Source organism: Liolophura sinensis, chromosome 2, assembly GCF_032854445.1.
Source record: "Liolophura sinensis isolate JHLJ2023 chromosome 2, CUHK_Ljap_v2, whole genome shotgun sequence".
NCBI classification, from domain to species: Eukaryota; Metazoa; Mollusca; class Polyplacophora; order Chitonida; family Chitonidae; genus Liolophura; species Liolophura sinensis.
In genome coordinates, this window is record NC_088296.1 from 16,770,856 (window position 1) to 16,791,976 (window position 21,121).

General features: G+C 39.3%; 1 protein-coding gene across 1 annotated transcript; it reads left to right on the top strand.

Moving 5' to 3' along the window:
• Positions 1–1,008: 1,008 nt before the first annotated feature.
• On the top strand, positions 1,009–20,142 carry LOC135462725 (delta-like protein C). Its single transcript, XM_064739948.1, has 8 exons — positions 1,009–1,288; positions 7,677–7,787; positions 9,024–9,254; positions 13,771–13,980; positions 14,464–14,613; positions 16,221–16,370; positions 16,619–16,721; positions 17,134–20,142. Exons 1-8 carry the CDS (start codon positions 1,228–1,230, stop codon positions 17,336–17,338), a joined length of 1,221 nt encoding a protein of 406 aa, XP_064596018.1. The 5' UTR covers positions 1,009–1,227; the 3' UTR covers positions 17,339–20,142.
• Positions 20,143–21,121: the final 979 nt, after the last annotated feature.

Below are 21,121 nucleotides of genomic sequence, written 5' to 3' on the forward strand. Positions count from 1 at the left end.
ATTTTGTTTTCCTGCTCAATAGGGTCAGAATTACTACATAAATAAAGAAAGCTTGTTTTGTAACATAAAGTTTTGACATGGTAATGACAGCACACTTGAAAGACCGAGATCATATATCGTTCATATATGCGTATGTTTGTGCGCATGTATACACACATCAGATCACATGTTTCTTTGTGGATATATATATACAATGTTTGTGCACGATCGTATAAACAATTTCTGTCAACTTTCCTAAAAATTAACAAAATGCAATTTTGCCTTTTTTACAAAACTTCACAATGTATATATTATTACGAATTTTACACGATATAAGCCAATGGCTTCCTGTCTAAGCAATTGAAATAAATACGTTTATTTATTTATTTATTTGATTGGTGTTTACGCCGTACTCAAGTAAATACGTTTAAACCAAAGACCAAGTTCGGGGTAAGTAAACAGAAGAGTACACTTCTGCATTACTAAAGGCTAAGCTAGGAACAATGAAGCAGATCTCAGATTTCTGCGCAGCTATCTGCGGGTGTCGCACCCATACACTATCCTAAGAATGAAATGTATACATTTATGCTCTCAAACGGTGAAAGGGTGAACTTATACGTGATCCACATGCGTCTTGCTGACATTACGTTATTACGTTAACCTTAGGCCCACACTGTCAATATCTGCACCATATCAAAACATAGTTATGAAAAGGACATTGCTTGTCTCATAATAAGGCAGTATCAAAGACGTGTCAAATTTCCAGGAGCTTGGTTTCATTATTACCAAGCAGAAGATACATGTTCCATTGTAATTAGATTTTGGTAACATGGTAACTTAAGTTCCTAATTAGTTAAATACCAGTGCAGAGAAGTCACACATATGGGACGAGGCACCTGGTTTGGGCAGAGGCGAGGTATAGACTGACACACAACAAATGTAGGTTGACAGACACATGCAGGGATTTATTTTTATATCCTACCAGTTTTATCAGTGAGTTCCTCGAGGTTGCTTCTATACAAGTGCGACGCGCCCGACGTCTGACTCGGTCCGCACACAACTTGTTGTTCTGAGAAGAAGCTGTGAGGGAACATGTTCAGCTGATGTGGGAAGTTCCACACATACAGGTTTAGCATCTAGAAAGACTTCATATTTTATCCGAATTCCTTCTGTTTGGCAAGTCACATCAGGATAGAGAGTTCTGTCATATAAATTGATCTTAGGACTGAACAGAGATTGCCCTTAGGCATGGGGAGTCACAGAAAACAGATCAGCGGATTGCTTTTCTTTATGATTCTAATAACACGTGGTAAGTATTCTACTTCAAGGTACTTGTTCAACATTTTCCCGGTGGCACCAGTAAACCTCTTGTCCACGGCTTGTATTTTTATGTAGTTTTCGTTAATATTGAAAAGCAGTACAACCCTTGTACTGACAAGTTAGAAAATGGATGAGGCTGTCTCGGATTTGGTTCCTCTGACTTCATGTTTATGAATGACATTGACTTTCCACAGACTTGTCCTGTGGCTTGTTTACAAAGGTAACAGTTATAGATCTGCGTTATATCAGGCCCTGGTAATAGTTTAAAATACATGTAGTTTATAATGTGATGTGTTTTGTCAGGGTATAACGTCGCCTTTAACGTTGTGTCTGTTAACTTGACTGTAGGCACGAAGCACATATACACCAATCTCATACAGTTACAGGAAAAAAATGAGCGTGTATGTAATTCGATGGTTAGCCAGTGCCGATCATCTACAGCAGGTTCTTACATTCGTATAGAGACATGTTTGTAGATCTATCCCATTTATCTTGCTGAAGTATTTACAGTAGTAAGGTAAAATACAGAATGGTATTATGTATATATAAAGAAAGTACAGTTTTAAAAGGCCCAAGCGGAGAGCGTGCACCTAAAGCCAGCCATTGTGTGATATCTGGGACAGCCCATTGTTTTGAAGATGTATGCAGTCGGTCATCAGATGTTACTCTTGTGGGCCGTTATCTAATGTGGTCAAGTTTTCCATAACTCTCACGTTGAACTGCAGATATAACAGAAACACATGATATCAGTTGCATGTATCAGTTATTTACATATTGCCTTGAAATCACAAGGGTGAGGAATGTCACAGTCTGTCAGGTCTGGCTAGAAATATCTCCACTCACATAAATTAGTTTTCTGTCGGTGGATTGGTTGGTCTGTCATTCGGTCTGTCTGTTCGGCCCTCGTTTTTTGGGTCGGTTGACTGTTAAGTCACTTTGCTTGGTAGATCGGCTAATTCGCTGGTCGATAGTTCACACGACGTGGTCGTCGGTATGCCTACTGAACAGATGGGCTAACGAATGCTCGGCCTGTCGATCGATTGGTTGATGAAGTCAAAGGAGGGACGGAAAAACGGATGGAAGGACGGATGATCAGAGGTTTTACGTCATACTTAGCATTTTTTTTAGTCATTTGATTTATTTATTTATTTGATTGTTCATTGAGTTGCTTGAGTTTCTCAATCATAACCTCTTTGTGAAATTTGGGGAAACCATGTATCAACAGTGTATAGGTATTACGACACCAATTATGGCTCCCTTTTGGCTGACCTATACTCGTTCTCGTATGAATATGACTGTGTGTCTCATGGAGTAATCTTCACCAGGCCCTATTTTTCTACTTCAACAAACAGTATATTGATGATCTGCTAGCTTGAAACGATCCCCATACAGCAAATGCTTGCAAAGATATATATCGCCCTTCGCTGGATTTAAAAAAAAAACACAAACTCTGCAAATGGTACATCTTATCTGGACCCACATTTGTGCAAAGATGCAAACAGTTTCCTCTCTCGTACACTTTACGGCAAGAGGGTTAGTTTCAGTTTTGACAGTGTAAATTATCATTACTTGTAATGCAATACAGCGAAGAATCCTGCATATGGCTTGTACATATCTCACCTTGTAGAATTTGTTTGATCCTATGTGTTCTGCTCATATTTGCACAACACCGTGCCACTGCGTCTGGGTGTCAGATCATTGAACCGATGTGATCCCAGACTCCTTGCCACATGTAACAATGAACTATTCGCCTTCTCAACAGTGAGCAAATTAATGTCTGCGTGACTCATGTAGGCGTTGCAGACACCCTGGTAACGTAACGAGACGATGCATACGTCCAGAATGATGTACAACAAAAGCAGGCTGACAAGCACGTGGAGGGTTCTTTTCATATCGCTTATGTATATGTTATTCTTCTGAATTTGTAACTGAAGTTTTCTCTTTGAATAGCTTTTGTACGACAACAGGTGTACATGTATATATAATACTGAAAATAAGTTTGGGAGTTAAATAATCATAAGTTTACCCTTGCGATAATGGGTATACAATTAATACAAATGACCCTGATACGAATAACCGCAGGTATGACGATACAGGGCTAACTATGTTTGATCCCGAGGGCCAGTGTGCATGTAGATTCTCAGCAAGCATTTTCTCGAGATATCGAGATATCGAGATAAAGAGATAGAGATGCCTCTATCTCGCTTGGCATGCCATTACAGATCTAGCTCGGTCCACGTATGGCTGGTTGTTTCGAGAAGAAGTTTGGGTTGTCGCTTAGACAACTGGGCAAACATGTTCTGTACATATGGGAGGAAGTTCCACCTGTACAGGTTTAGCTTCTAGAAAGACTTCTTATCTTATATGAATTCGGGGGGCTCCGTGGGTCAGTTGGTTAGCGCTACTAGCGCAGCCTCTGAGCAATGCGGTCGCTGTGAGTTCAAATCCAGCTCATGCTGGCTTCTTCTCCGGTCGTACGTGGGAAGGTCTGCAGCAACCTGCGGATGGTCGTGGGTTTCCTCCGGGTTCTACCCGGTTTCCGCCCACCATAATGCTGGCAGCGGAGGCATAAGTGAAATATTCTTGAGTGCGGCGTAAAACACCAATAAAATAAATAAATAAATTACATGAGTTCCTTTTGTCTCGCAAAACATATTAAAATAGAATTAGAGAGTTCTGTGATGTAAACTGGTCTTTGAACTGAACATGGAAGATCAAAGGAAACAGATCAGCGATGTGCTTCTCTTTTTTATGGGAATAACATCTGGTGAGTCTTTATCAGGTGAAACGTATTTGTTCAGCGTTTTACATCATGGAAAACACACATCAGACAAGCCTGTTGTGTAAGGCGAGTCTCTTAGTTAGAGAAGATTTCTAGTACAACTATTCTATTGACAGATATAAATTGAATGTGACTTTCTGAGCTCTTTGCCCTGGTATAAGTCTGATGACTGCCACTGACTTTCCATTTACACTGGTGCTTTCTTACAGAGAAAATAGCAATACCCCTACTGTGTATCGGATCTCGAAAACCTTTTAAAATGCACGTAGTTTATAGCATGACTCTGCTGACTCCATGCTTCTCCATTTTAAAGACACAAACAAAAGAAATTAAACTATGGAGTGTTACGAACCAAACTGTCTGTATTATAAAGAGATGGCTTGTTCGAAATGCACGACAGTTAAGCCGCACAAAAAAGTAACCAAAACCAGCAGATTTTATTTACAACAATGTATTAGCTTTAACAAGAACAGATAACAAGACTTATACAAATACTAAAGTACTTAAGTTTAACAAGAAAGGATAGCAGTATCTATACAATTACTAAAGTACTTACATGTACAACGGTGTCAAGTCCAAATGGACGCATATATTCCACAATGCGGAAAACCATACAGGCATAAATGCACAAATAAGAGGGGGAATCCACAGTATAACTGAGTGTATGACGAAATATACACAAAATTCCACAGACAGGGTCCGTGTACTAATAAGCACTGTGTACACAAGAGCACAAATTAAATATACAAGTTCAGACTGAACAAGTGCTCGGTGGAGATATAACAAAGCCATAGGCTATAAAGACACCAAAATTCAGCACAAAAGGCCTACTAAGGTAACACACAGCGAAAGCATCCAAAACTCTCAATAATTCTTCGTTCTCCTTGACCTGCTTTCATAGGTCTTATATAGACTGGTGGAATTTTCTAGAATAAGAAAATTCTTAAACACTTGTTGTAAAGAAACATGCCCCAAACTGAGGGTATTCTGGAACATTCTAAGGCAGAGGCAGGCAGCAGGCCCTGAACTCAGCATATGTAAACAGTGGCAAGCTAAATTTAGAAGCTGACGGCAGTTGTGCACATAACAGGAGTCATTTCTGGTGTCAGAAGACCTGTTTGCAGACTTGTCAAACCATTGGTAGACAAGACTATGGCGATATTGATATGAGCTTTCGAGGGCAACTGCTCCCATCATCAGTGAAGTGAAATCTGTTCAAAGCTATGTAAAATAGGTGTATAATGAACATGGAAATAGGTGTATAATGAACATGGAAATAGGTGTGTAATGAACATGGATATAGGTGTGTAATAATGAACACGTATCAACCATACTGTTGCAGAGAAGCCAAGCTAGTGTTTTCAACAACTAAATTGTGGACAACAGTTGTGACTAGTTGAACCTTTTTAAGGGCCCAGGGGTGCCGTTTATGTTAAGCCAGAAGAGAAGAATTAGTAGAAAAGTCTATTTTATTCGACAATAGATTGGGACTTTGGTTTCCATTGTAACATTGTTCTACCACTGCGGATTGGTTACTGTTTAATGTTTAGAAAATAGTGTTCGCGTGCTTATGAGGCGCTTTTTTGTGGCCGATATAACAGGCTCTGCCCAGTCTGTATTCACCGTTATAGACCACATTGCGGGCTTTCTATACATAAGGAAAGTGATGCCTTTCTCTGTATGTTGAATACTAGATTTGCTTACCTCAAAATAATATGTTGGATAATCGGAAGTGTGGCCAATGTTATCCTCAGAAGTGCAATCTCAGACTATTAATCCGCATGTTGATCACTTTTACAAACAACTGTGTAACTTGCCTTGAAGAAGAGTAATGAAACCAGTTAAAGAAACAAAAGCAGTAGTATAGGTGACATCACCAAATCGAAGTGTCTGATAGGACACAACTACTCTTAAATTACATGTAGAAAATCGTCAGTTTGAAAGCTCTGATCCGTAGTTTGTGCTTTGAAATGATCTTCAGTCACTACTAAGCGAGGGGAGATTACAAGAACTCTCTTTTTCTTCAAACTGTGAAAACAGTGGGTGTGATTATGTGACAGGTAAACGGACGAAGCTTATGTGTATGACGAACTGTGCACGCATGGTTCTTTTTTTAAATGCCGGCACGGGGAATGAACTGTTACTCCTATAGGTCATTTTATAATATAGTCAAATTTTCCATCATCTACATGTTGAACTGTGACTGTAACAGAAACAAAAGGAATGAATTAAAATAACTTTATATCACAATAATTACCAGATTGGTTGGTCCATCAGTCGGTCCGTCTATCCGTCTGCCCGTCCGCCTAGCTGTCGGTCGGTACGACATCAGTCAGTCCGTCAGTCAGTCAGTCCGTCTATTCGTCAGTCAGTCCGTCCTTTGGTCGTCTTGTAGGTCAGACGATCGTTAAGCCTGTCGAGTGGACGTACAGTTGGCGTGTTGCTTGACTGACCAACAGGTTCAACGGCAGATTATTCGGTAGACGCACCAAGCGTCGATTTGTCCACTGAGCAGATCGATGAAATCACGTTCGCTCTGTAAATCGATTGGTTGGAAAGAGGGACAGGTAAACGGATGGACTGATGGAGGTGGGTTTAGCTGATCAGAAATCTGGCAAAAATCACCACTGATCGAGACACATAATCAGCATAATTCAATAAAATTGTGTGCCAAAGAGTATTAAAAAAATACAACTAGAAATCATGTAGATTGATAATTGCTATCCTCTCTTTCAACAGTTAACAGTTCAAGCTCCAAAAGTGTCTTACACCCAATACCTACATATGTGTTGTAGTCGAGACAAGTGAATCATGAGATGAGTTACAGATTAGACATGTAAGTTATGACACGTGTTACAGGCGAAACACACGAATCATAATATCTGATACAGGCGAATCACGTGAGCCATGACCTGTGTTACAAGCGAGACCGTGAGACAAAAGCTGTGTTACAGGCGAGACCCATGAGTTATGTCATATGTTTCAGGCTAACTGCCAGTCATGTCATGCGTTACAAGCATGAATGTGAGTGTGTTCATATACCCAACGTAGTGGCCCTAATTCAACACGAGGAATATACAGCGCCCAGCCCCGGGTTATGAGATAATTAGGCCATGGGTGAGACATGGGCGTGACATGTGAGTCATGACACGTGGTATACATGTGAGTCATGACCTGTGTTATAGGCCAGACTTGTGGGTCATAAGTTGTGTTACATGTACACCTCGGACTTGTAAGTCATAGTCTGGTACATGTACTGCTAAGACACGTCCCTACCTGTGTTACATGCACACCATCAGAAATAACTTTTGTTTGAAGTCTTATAAAATTAAAGACGAGCTTTGAAAAGGAAAATATTTGCGTACATCTCACTATTTTATGAACTTTTACAGCATTTTAGGTAATAATCTTGCCTTTTTATTCTTAGTTTTAAATTAAAAACATACATGTATACACTGACTTTCAAAGAGGGTAAAGATTGTATCCGCACAACATAGGATGTGTGCTAAATCCATGTTTATAATGTATATGGATTTTGTATAAAATAAGCAGCAATCTCGCAGCAATTTTGATAACTGTTGCATCTGAATTTCAGCCTTTGGGCAGCTATGCGGAAACTGTGTGAATGTAGATACATGCGATAAAGAAACAGGCGTATGTTTTGGTGGCTGTAATCTTGGCTGGGATGGTCCTACTTGCTCGAGACGTAAGTAAAACATTTCAAATACAAGGCTAAATATATGCATGTGATGTGTGATCTCTCGTATTTAGAGACGTGTTTAGATAATTTCTATCCGTCAGCTGATTTCTTTTATATACTGTACAAAGTAATGTTGAATTCAAAGAATCTTTGAAGGTGGAACACGCCGCCATATAGTTATGATTTATGGCATCCCATCCTATTTTCAATGTTGATGATAACGATAAAAGAGTGTAACACTAAAGGGTCTACGTGTACTTAAAACTAAGCTTTAAGCAGTAATAGTTTTTAAAATCGCCATCCAAACGCCCTATACAATACAAGGCTTCCTTCGGCAACATTATTCATTTATATGTATATTCACAGAGCTGTCTTAGCTGTGTTTGATTTCAAGTTGAAATGAAGTCAAACCCTCATATTTCACCAGCAGCATTTAGCAATCTGGGCAGTGGTCGTCCGGTATATCTCCAAAACCTTACTAATAGATTAAAAACTAAATGATACGTCCACAAGAATGTATACATGTATCTGTTAAGGGGTTTATAAAACCTAACTGTGCAGCAAAAATTGTAAAGCTTGTTTGAATATATGGTAATAAAACAGAAATAATTATAAAAAGACATCGTCTTGGCACGGTCGGAATGGTGTTTTAAAGCGACGTTAATCTCAGACAATAAAACAAAGGTTTCCCTAGTTTTAGGCAAATGTCCTATCTTGTCACTATCAGTACGTGAGCATTTGTATAAATCATACGTGATGATGTCTTGTTCACTTGTTTCTAGTTTTGTTTAACTATAACGAACTATAGTCTATGTCACATTGTGTGGTTTTAGACTTTTTTTATATGTATCTATGGTCTATGTCATATTGAGTGGTTTCAGATTTTTTATATGTATCTATGGTCTATGTCATATTGAGTGGTTTCAGATTTTTTTATATGTATCTATGGTCTATGTCATATTGAGTGGTTTCAGATTTTTTATATGTATCTATGGTCTATGTCATATTTAGTGGTTTGGGATTTTTTATATGTATCTATAGTCAATGTCATATTGAGTGGTTTCAAATTTTTCTATGTGTGCCTATAGTTTATGTCATATTGTGTGGTTTCAGATGTTCAAGCCGTTTCTCATTAGCATGATACGGGTCATAATCATAGTACATACACCAAACTTCAGATACAAAGTGTAATGATTCATGTTCAAAGTGGTTGTAGAAATTAATGTATACATATGATGACAGGAAATGTGGCATTAGCCCAAAGCACAAGGCAGTCCTCGGATTACAGCGAGAAAGGGTTCCGCTTCATCTCCAGACTCGCCGTTGATGGTAGGACTGGATATGAGTTTTACAACAAGCCATATACATGTTCCCACACCGGAAAGAATCCACAACCCGCGTCATGGACGGTAACACTAAATTCACAGTACAACATCTACAAGTTCAGGATATATAACAGGAAATGTGACAAGTGTAAGTTACCTTTGTATTGTTCTAATAGGCTCTTCTCCCTGAACGTCTCTATTTAATCACCAATGCGGTCTGAGGCTCAAATCTAGCTCTTGCCGGTTTGGTCGTGCGTATGTTTACTTATTTATCAGGTATTAGCACGGAGCGCCGAATGTTCGAAGAAGTATTAGGCGCTTCGGAATCTAGCTTTTCCTGATTCGGTTGGGCCTTCTGGCAAGGTGCGTTGGTTTGACAAGAATTTTGTAAGGTATCCTCAGCATACAGATAGAATGTGCGAGTAAATATTACGTAAAACGGGGTCAAGCACTAAATATAAAAGTGAACAAAGAAACTGTAACAATAAGCCAACCAGAGGGACCTTCCTTACACACACTTTACAAGGGAAACGCGAAATTAGGTATGGGGTTTTCATAGCTAGAGAACACACAAAAGTCAGCTTGAAACTTCTTTGTGTCATGACTTAGTCCTGACTAATACGTACGCCCTAGGCACCTAACCAAGCAGTGCATTAAGTTAGAAAAGCCAGAGAATTCTAACGTCTCATGCACATAGACTGGAATCCAGCAAATCTGCCCGAAGCGTGGCGACGATTTCACCAACGTGTTGACCTGATCTTTGAATGCCCCTGAAGGACAAGAATGAACTTGTTTGTTATTCATTACACGTCTTTTACGCTCATCGTCGAACGCATATGGCACTTTCGGCCTGTCCCAAATTGGAATCTAGATTCATGCCTTCCCTCTAATATAATGTCTAGATTGACCAGTACATGATGATCTGTATAAAACAGATTTTAGCAGCGAGAATCTGTGTAGTTTTGAAAGAATTGGCACTGATCACAACTTATTTCCTTTTTAACAACTTTAATTTATCTGCGGAGAAAAGCAAGCCATTTGAAATGACACGCTTTTTTATATGTCTTTCACAGTATTAAGTCTGTGAAAACTGAGATAAATTTGACATTTTGATAAGCTACCTCACTTTTTCTTGTCTTTTTCGCCTGATTGTTTAGAAATATGGACGCGAAAAAGCACATTTAACCAAAAATACATTAATCTCCGTTGAAAGACTCTGTTCGCATACAGGGATTTTGCTATGATCCCCTTGGCTGTGAACTAGGCCATACCCAATATTGAACGTTCATTGTCGATTTTTTGGCTAATCTATTGAAAAGTTTGTCACCCAGTTTCGTGTTTGCTGCCTCACTATTGTTGGCACTGTCTTGGGAACTTAACCAAACAGTATAAAATATGTTGATAGTGATTTAAACATCAATGATGGTAGAAATCATTTTGCCTAGAGAGCGAAAAGTATATCATTTTGTTGCTAGATGAAATTTGAAAATTGGAACTCTTGGGACATGTTAAGTGGCTTATGTATATGGGTTGAATTATGAACGGTAAACTCCTAGTGCAATAGTCCATTTTGATCGGAAAATATATATAGCTAAAATATGGTTAGGTTAGGGCAAATCTGATGAAAAGGTGCCCGATCGACTATTACACAATGTCTCAAGACAATCTCTGCTCAAAGAGTTCAATGTGTAGCATTTGTTCCCTTTAAATACCTGATTGATGATTGTAAAAAAAAAATCAGTCCGGGATAAAAGCTGTTTTGATTAGTGGAAGCAGGCGGTAGGGCTCATTAAATTATAATTAGAATTCTAAATAAATAATAATAAAATATGGTGTAATAGACATACGGTCGTAAGTCTGCGCAATTTTTGACAAATTCTTTGACGAAGAATGGGTTTTAAGTGGTCGATCAGAATCGTCAGACATTACTGAATGATCTGTGAAAACTGAGAGTAGCAAATGTGTGCATGTACCAAATGCTGACCAGTCCAGGTATACATCATCAACACAGAGAAGAGATCTGGATATTAGTCGTGTAAGGGGCCCGCTGATTGGTTAAGCATGAGGACGTGCTAAGATCTGCATGAATATTGGGTAGGTATACTTCAGGAGACATAGTGCACGTTTATCTGGAGACCGGCGATGCTTTACTATCGTCAGTCTGGATTTCTGCCAACCTTTCCCCTGAACGCTGTGATGTAAATGAAAAACTTCGTGAGTACAACGTTAACATCTATCTAATAAACACATAATTACTCTTAGATAAATCGTCAGTGATAAAATGATCATAACATGTGCTAAGATCTAAGACAGTATTGTTAGGGTTTATAGCATTTCAGACAGTTGGCAAACAAACACTGATAGAGGAGTCCTTCGCACAGTGAATTAGTTCAGTGAGAAAAATTCACATTGCACATCCAAAGTGAAGTGATGATTAATATATAAATGTCTTAAATACAAAGTCTTTTTAAACACCGAATAAGACGAAATATTCGTCATCTCTGTCTCTTTCAGCACCGGCTACACGTTTCCAGGGGAAACCACCGCGCACAAGCTGTTGGCGGTTCTTTAATCGTTGGACTTAAAACTCGCCTCTAGAAAAAGAATAATGAACCATTTTCGACGTACTTGGGTTTTCGCGGTCTTTGTAAGGGTTATTACTTAAACTTCATGTGTTTGATCGACGTTATACACCTGGTAAGCGGTTACCTAATGATAGGCCGAGGACTTTAGTCAAGTGTCTATTAAATTACTGCATTCCAGGCGTACAAACTTAGATCAAACACCTCAAGCGAATGCTGATAACTTTCATGAAGTTACATAATGGCGTATTGTCCAATTTCTTAGGGACATGCACTGGTATCAGAAGTAATCTCGATTTCTATGTAGCTTGTTGTCGTCAGATATGTACAGCAATGATACATGTAAGGAGACACCAGATTCAAAACCTTTTTGCAATCTAAATAAACTGGCCTTACTCATGTCGACCAATAGAGTAGGAGAAAAACACGAACTCCTAGTGAGTGAATGAGTGCTTGGTGTTTAACGCCGTGCTTAACAATTTTTTAGTCATATGACGACGAAGGAATACCTAGAGAGCATGTAATGTACCTCCTTGTTGTAGGGCGGATTTCCACCGCTCTTTTATCTAGTGCTGCTTCACTGAGACGCCTTACCGAAGGCAAGTCAGCTGCCTTGCCTGAGCCCTTACACTGATACGGATCAACCAGGCGTTGCACTATCCCCTTCACGGTGAACGTCAAACGATGAAGTTACAACTTCCTCTTTTAATTTCTTGGGTGTGTCTTAGGTGTGACTCGACCAGGGATTAACCCTGGATCTACCGCTCTCGAAGCGGGCGCTCTACCAACTTTGCTATCGGGGCCGATCCCGGACTCCGAAGCTATCAATTTAGATCGGAACCGATGACAAGTGAAATTATAATTAAGATCTCTGGATTTGACTCTATCTTTGTGCCTATTTCACACAGGGTAACATTAAAATGACCCTCAAAGCACATGTACCATACACAGCATACCCACTCCGGACTAAAAACTTATTAAATCCCCAATCAGTTCATTTTCATTTATTGTAAAACAATTGTAGTGGGTAGAAAATACAAAACTTTGTAAATTTCCCCACCTATCGACACAGATTAAGACACAAACCTTTTGTATTCCTAGAAGGACAATCTGGACTTATTGGAAAAATTAGTGTCCAATTAATTACTTTTGATGTCAATAAAATGTTCTAGACTCTACTTACTTACGTGATTGGCGTTTTACGCCGTACTTAAGAATATATCACTTATACGACGGCGGCCAGCATTTTGGTGGGTGGTAACCGGGCAGAGCCCGGGGAAACCCACCACCATCCGCAGGTTGCCGGCAGACCTTCCCATGTACGGCCGGAGAGGAAACCAGCATGAGCTGGACTTGAACTGAACTCACAGCGACCGCATTGGTGAGAGGCCCCTGGGCCATTACGCTGCGCTAGCGCGCTAACCAGCTGATCCACAGAGGCCCCTATTTTTGACTCAGTGACATTTTCCAGCAACGTCAAATGTGGTGCCCTAGATGCACACAAGACTGTTCTTCGTGATAATTTATATGTCAGAAACAAAAAGATATTTGCACGCTTGCCCTTGCTGTGTTTTAGCACTTATCGCCACAAAATAGTTGAAATACATCCGATCCAGCCGTAAGCCGTGATGACTCATTCATCCTCAACACATTTTTAGGTCATATGTTTTGGGTACATGCATACTGGCTTTTTAGGACGATTATTGTGATCTATCCACAAAGGTATGGTAGGCTGCAGATTTTTTGGATATGTTACATAAAGAAACGCTTTATTGCGTTGATTCTAAGTCCTGTATGCTGTAGGGTAGTATGCAAATTTCCAGGGACTAAGAGGCGGGAAAGGGGATAAAGCTCCATTATACCACCACCTGTTACGTTCCGTGTCAGGGAAACTGGGCAATGCGCCAAATCAAACCACTTGCGGGCAACAATATCTTCAGTAGGTAACGTCGGTTAAAGGCCGGACAATGCAGGAAGTGAAAACAAATCTTTTGTGTAAAAATTACCGAAATGAATATGGTGGTCGGCGGAGTGAAATGTCGTTTGCTTACATTCAGAAAAATTCTGCGCTTTGTGCTTCAGGTAGTGGACGGCTTAACGGCTTCTCTCTGTCCGTGGGTAACTCCTCAAAAAATTACAAAGCCTGTTACCAGGACACCACCACAGATCCGAAAGGTCCCGGGGACATCATCGACGAAGTTTGTAATCTCAGTGGTCCCGTGTTAGGGGACACCGTGAACATTATGATCAGCAATTCCCCATTCCTTAGTCTGTGTGAAGTACAGATTTTCGGTAAATTTGTTTGTTTCTGTTTTTAATTGATGTTAGTTGAACACGTGAAATCAAAAAATGTGGCAAGGTTTTATTTTTATCCTTTCGTTCCACTGGGTGCCCTGTGTGGTGTCATCGTTTTGACACGCAAGTCAAGCAGCACAAGCCGTGTATCGGCTTACGAACTGGTCGGCTATAAATGGTATCAGTAAATCAAGCAATGCAAGAAGGCAGAACTGTTGAAAAAAAGATTGCTTGGCGTTCAAATACCGTAAGGCGTTCAATTTCCTCCTTTTAGTCAACTAGATACATATATATGTATCAGGACAATCTAATATGTCAGACCTATAACGATTTACCAAAAAAAATAACAAAAAAAAATCCACACACACACACACACACACACAAACACACAGGGTCGAAATATCATTTACCGCAAGTGAACGTGATCATAAAAATATTGGAGGGGCCTACTGTATCAGTTATTTATTATATATGTATCAGTGTGTACCCCCGGGACGTATGGATCAGCCTGTGGGAATAGATGTGGACAGTGTGCTGAGGGACCGTCTGCCTGCAACACACTATCCGGGCTCTGTCCGGAGAAAACACCCAGGTGCATGCCGGGATACTCTGGTCGGAAATGTGATGCAGGTACGTTTTGCAGGCAGTGTTTTACCCGATGTGGTGTGCTGATGCAAAGGCTTAAGCGACCAACAATTACCGACGATTGGTCGCCGTGACAAAACAGCAGCATGTAATTGTTTCCGATATCTGTTATAAACACTGGAGCTTCAAATATTCATTTAGCTGTTGGGAATATACAGCGGTGAAGACTTACTCATTATTACATGCGCACTTTATGTGACCGTCTCTTATTTCTATGACACAATAGGATCCCACTGGCTTGATCCGTTACAGGCATGACACAGTACAGATGACAAATACATGCAGTAAACAAGTGATTTCTTCACAAGGCTCATGGAGATGTACTTTTCTTGCCCCCTCCCTGGAAGAAAATATATAATGTTATCATGACGTATTTCTTGGTATGCATGCATGATATTCCCCAAGGCACATTCAAAGATCTGGTTTCTAACTCGTACATCTGTATTTCTGTGCCACAAGCCTGTGCCTCAGGGATATATGGAGCAGATTGTCTGAAGAGATGCGGACATTGTGCTAATAACCAATTAGCTTGTGACACAGTATCCGGGAACTGTACAAACACAACACCCAGATGCATGCCGGGATACTCTGGTCTGAGATGTGATACAGAAATGTCAACTGTTAACGATGATGAAGACACAAACACACAGATATCAAGTCTCTGTAACAGAGGCTATGCACAACATACCCGTAAGACATATCCCAAATGAAATTTGTTCTGTTACCGGTTTTAATTCTCAAACCCCGATTAGTGAATATATAGTGGTTCTTTATATCACCAAATGAACTGTTTTTTTTAATGAGAATTGGTGAATAAAGCTAAGGTTGACAAAAATGTACGATGTGGGCATCCAAAGTCTCAAATATAACGTTATATAACAGAGCCTTCAAATGTATAGTTTAATGGAGCTGTGATTAGCTGAGAGTAGACCTGTACTCGCAGAACTGTAGGAACACACGTAGATTATTCCAATATGATAAAATGAAGGCAATATAAAAGCACTATGATTTGACAGATTTAGCTAATGGGTTCTTGTATTTTAAGAGGCTGTATTGGAGAGTTTCGTCAAAGAAACCAAAATTGGCTAATTAAATCAAATTTTCATTATTCCTCAAGAATATGGCTCAAGTTATTGGCTTTCTGTAAAATATCAGATTAGTACCTGAGCTATTTAAGGTGTGGAAGTCATTCTAAAGCTTATACAAGTTATAATGTGACCAGGTTTCATTTATTTGTTTATTTGATTAGTGTTATATATCAAGAATATTTCATTTATACGACGGCGACCAGCGTTATGGTGCGAGGGACCAGGTTTTAGGAACTCTCTTTCCGATTTCCAAAGCTAACAAGTTCATAGCCAAGGCTAATACTGTGTGAATGGTAATCATTTGGTCTATTAAAAAAAATAGCCAAATTCGACTTTGTTTGCACTGACTGATTTTTTTGCCAAATATCTCTTGTGAAGGCGTTAATATTTCATATATATATCTCATCTTTTAATATCTGATGAATTTTTCAGTGAGTTGTTTATTTGTGTTTTAATATCTCAAATTTAATATTTGTTAGAAAGCTGGTGTTAATGTTTTCTCAGAATGCACGCGCGGAACGTACGGTCCGGACTGTGAAGGAAATTGTGGCTTCTGTGCGCAGGGGAGCGCTACATGTAACACTACATCCGGGCACTGTCCAGACAGAGAGCCGCGGTGTGCACTGGGGTACTCCGATCTGAAGTGTGCTACAGGTGTGTCTAAGCATGTTGAGATCTAGTTCATTACAGGCTTTGTTTCCTCTGAAAACATTTATTGAACATAGTAATCATATTAAAAACTGTGAACATACCGTAGAAAATTATTGTCACCTAAACATCATACTGGTTCGAGAAAGGGTATCACAGATATTTGGTTAAGTAATGTTAACTCACAATTTATGACGTTACATCCTGTACCTTCATTCTAATTATTCACACATTAACCTTTCTTATGATTTTAGTTTCATCGGTCACCTCTCCGGATTACACGAGAGTTATTGTTGGATGTACAGTTGGAATTTTTCTTATCTTGGTCATCGTAATAATTTTCATTGTTTTAATGGTGTAAGTATGAATCTATAATCTACAATAGCTTTATCGTCAGGCCCGCAGCAGACACCCACGATGTTCTGCTTGATGTTTTAAGTTTGCATTAAGGGAAGAACAGTTAAGGAAACACATCTCTAGGCCGTTACTTGGCTTGTTCCTAGACAACGATTTGCCTCAGCTCCTAATAAAATTTTACCAACACCCTTTTCTCAGTTAAATTTTATGAATCAGTTAATATTCTTTATTTGATTAGTGTTTTACGCCGTAGTTAATGTTGTAACGTGGAAATTAAACAACGCGGACTCAGTGTATGTTAAGTGAATCAAATGGTTATGACTGGCGTATTCAACATACAGACTACGTGAGTAAGGTTTTAAAATTGCAATACTCAAATGTTATTTCCTCGCAAATCCATGTCTTTCTGCAGGAGGAGATCTCGGCAAAATGTACAGATAGGTGGCGCTACGAGCTCTGGACCAAACAGTACCCCAGCACAAGAGAGCTCTTTCTCTCCTGAAGTCAGGGGTAAGAATGAGATGTCTGAACCGTCAAGCCGGGATGAATCGCACGAAAAAAATTCTTCCAACGATCACGCCTATGAAGTCATTCGTCAAAACTCGTCTGCAATATAAAGCACAAAGAAGCACCTTGCCGATTCGTTAGAACGGCATGTTACAAATACGTAGAACTGGAGGTTACATTAGGGTGGATGTGTACAGAAATTGTCAACATTTTGAAAATACTCGCGAAAATCTGTGAACACTGTGTTAATGTTTGCATAATGCTAATACCATCGCAGTCGTAATGGTTGTCTAACAAACTATTCAAGTTTCATTATATCTGGACGTGTCTGATGTTCTTTTTTTAAATATTCAACGAATACAATTTGAATCTGAGTGCACCCGTTTATAAGAAGATTGCTACGAAATACATTCCATCTGTTATTGCCCTGAGCCATCATGGAATGTACGAATGTTAACGTTTTCAGCCTCGTTCATGAACAGTTCTTGATGGAGGTTGTGAAACGGACACCTTTCATAGTCAGTCGACACCACAAGGAGTCAACGCTGTGAGTTTTAACAAATGCCATCGTGACTGGCTCAATGACATAATCTATGTGATGATCTACCAGGAACCTTATGAATGTTTATGTATATAACACTTACAATGATTTTTATAGATAACACTTGCAATATATGTGTATTTACATGTAAGCTATAGCCTGGTTTTAAATGGTTTGACACTCTTTAAATGAAATGTATTTTTACACCTCTTAACAGTTGTAAGGAATGTGGAGCTATTAACAGCTACTATACAGCTGGGCTTTTAACCACGGCCTCGGGTATCTCTTTGAGGAACTTAACATTTACTAAGCTTGCTTCAAATTGTTGTGTCACTTCTGCAGCAATGACGAGTGCTATTCACCAAAGAATAGCATTAAAGACTTATACGTGGTCTAACTTTAAGACAGTTTTCTCCATCGCTGTTCATTGTTTACTTATTATTACAAGCTCTATGATTGTAATGGTTAGAGTAATATTATAACGCTATATTATAAAGTTGCATTTTATAGAAATGAATGAATGAGTAAAGGATGCCTGTATGAAGTGTCACTAATACACTCGGCATATAAATTTGTAGGCATAGTTGAATGATAACATTAATCAGAGATTTATTCACAAATTGTCATTAATGTAAATGTGACTAGGAGGAGTGTCCGCGGCATATTTCTTCAATGGCGTCAGAATTTTTGCTGCATGGATTCGTCTTGTTACAAAAAGACACAATAAATGTATACACACCTAATTCTCAAGCCCTTGTCGTGATATGACTGAAAGATTGTTAAGAACTGAGATAACCCACAAGCATACATACATGCATTTATGCTGGAAAAGACTGTCACTTATCACGGCCAAAACACATCGCATCAAAACAAAAGCATCACGTGCTAGCTCGTATTAAGTGTCATGAATGCTACCTAGTATGATGTCTGCATGTGCAGTATATATGGAGATATAGCCTAATACTAGTATATAATTTGTAGAAATAATGACTTATCCCCATTGAATAGCTAACTGCTAACTGCAAACCGTTAACTTCACTCGTGTTAAATATGGCACGTCGAACTTGAGTATTTCAGCGTGAGGCCTCAACAAAAACTGTGGTCAGTTTTATTGATGTAATAATTAATATGTGAAAGCTGCTAGTTTACTGGAAAAAAAACGCCAGGAGTTCACCGATATTGTTTGTTCACGATATTACTGCTTTCCATATTTAACCAAGTTTAAATGGAAAATCGATTTCGACTAGACGATTTCTATTATTGTATATAGTCAATACGTGTTGGTCGCTATAACCATTACTGTGGCTTCGGTAACTGGTATAGAACCGTTAATTTTAAGTGCTGCAAATAAATCCTTGGGGCTTGAAGTCGTACTTAATTTCTCAGTCATTAGGAGTTTGTACATAAAAATAGTCTTTTTGTGACAGGGCGAATCCATGCCGCCAAAGTGTTGCCGCCATTAAGGTATCATGCCGAAGACACAAGACATGACACCCTAGCCAGTAACACTATACTGTCACCAGGCCAACTAGTCTGCGCCCTGCAATACATTACTGGTGTGCATTGGTGAGTTATCTGTTTTGATTTGAAAACGCACACACTGGTGTAATACGCAAATTACGTGAGCGAGGTCGTTGTTCAATTGTTGTAAAGTTGTGGACAACAGATGAAACAAAATCGTTTGCAGATGTATCTCTCAGGCTTCACATCACCATACACACAGTAAAAACAAGTGTTTTGTTTTTATACACATTTTGGATACAGTTTTCACACACACGTCCTGGCGTTCTTAGAAGACGAATGTGCTTGTAATAGTAAACATGTCAAATGTTTACAGAGTAATGTGGTGGATATTTTAAATGAACAGAAATAGTCCTTTGATTATCAGTTTGTGTTTATATTAGCGTGAAAAACTGACAACCATTTAAAACTGTTCACTACAGTAAACATGTGAAACGTTTATAGGCATTTTACACTGAATATACATGTAAATACACTTAATATCTCCTTAGTGATTACATACAGCTGTTTTCTTATTAAACACCAGCTGTAAATGATTGACGTTCGGTAATGGTGTATTATTCAGAGTTTATTGATCACTGTACTAGCAAAATAAATTGACAAACACTTGCAGCTCTGGATTAGATTCTCTGAAATCTACCCAATTGGTAAAGTTTGAAATCTGAAGTGGCTTCAACGTATTAATGCAGGCATAATTCAGCTAGGTTGTCTGGGCCAGCAAATCATAAAATATTTTTGATGCCAGCTATGACGTGCTGTCGCGTGAGGCTGAAGTAAAACGTACAAACGATGAGATGTTAGGCACTTGAGTCCATAAATGTCAAACATGTTGGATATCCCCCGTGGCATATATCTCACTAAATATTGCCCGAGAGAGATCATGAGAATTTTTGTTTTTGCCGGACTATTCTGATTGGAGCATGTTACTCAATATGGACATATCTGCCTCAGTACGCTCAAAATTAATCCAACTTTTGTTTGGTTATGTCTGTCTACAAGTTCTTAATGTACGAGCTGTCAGTGAGTAGTTTCTGTATATTTATGGAAAGGAAACGAAACTTTCAAATCGAAACCAAAATTAGAGTCCACTCTTTAACCGTAACGTTAGGAGCCTCTGTGGCCGAGGTGGTCAGCATGACAGCACGGCACAATTATCAGTGAGCCTCTCACAAATGACGTCGCTGTGAGTTCAAGTCCAGCTCATGCTCTCCTTCTCGCCAATCTCAGGTGGGGAGGTCTACCAGCAACTTGTGAATGGCTGTGGGTTTCATTTGGGCTCTGCTTGGTTACCGCCCACCATAACGTTGGATAGTTGTCGTACAAGTGAAATATTCTTCAGTACGACGTAAAACACCAATAAAATAAATAAACAAATTAACAGTGATATTTTATCATGGAAAGGCAAGCCAGAAGTGAAAGTGAATTGGAGTTGCCTCCCCTATCACCGTCAAAGCCGCCAGTAATGGTTTAATTATTACCTCCCTTGAGATCGTTTTCCTATTTAAATGATTTATTTATTTGATTTGATTGGTGTTTTACGCCGTACTTAAGAATATTTCACTTATACAACGGCGGCCAGCATTATGGTGGGTGGAAACCGGGCAGAGCCCGGTGGAAACCCACCACCATCCGCAGGTTGCTGGAAGACCTTCCCACGTACGACCGGAGAGGAAACCAGCATGAGCTGGACGAACTCACAGCGACCTATTTATATGGTGCATCTATAGGAGCAAGCTGCAGGTAGATGGGACCTCCGAAAAAGAAGATCTCCAAAGACAGATTTGAATTTTGGCAAGAGACATTTAAGCCATTCGGATAAAATCCTAAACTC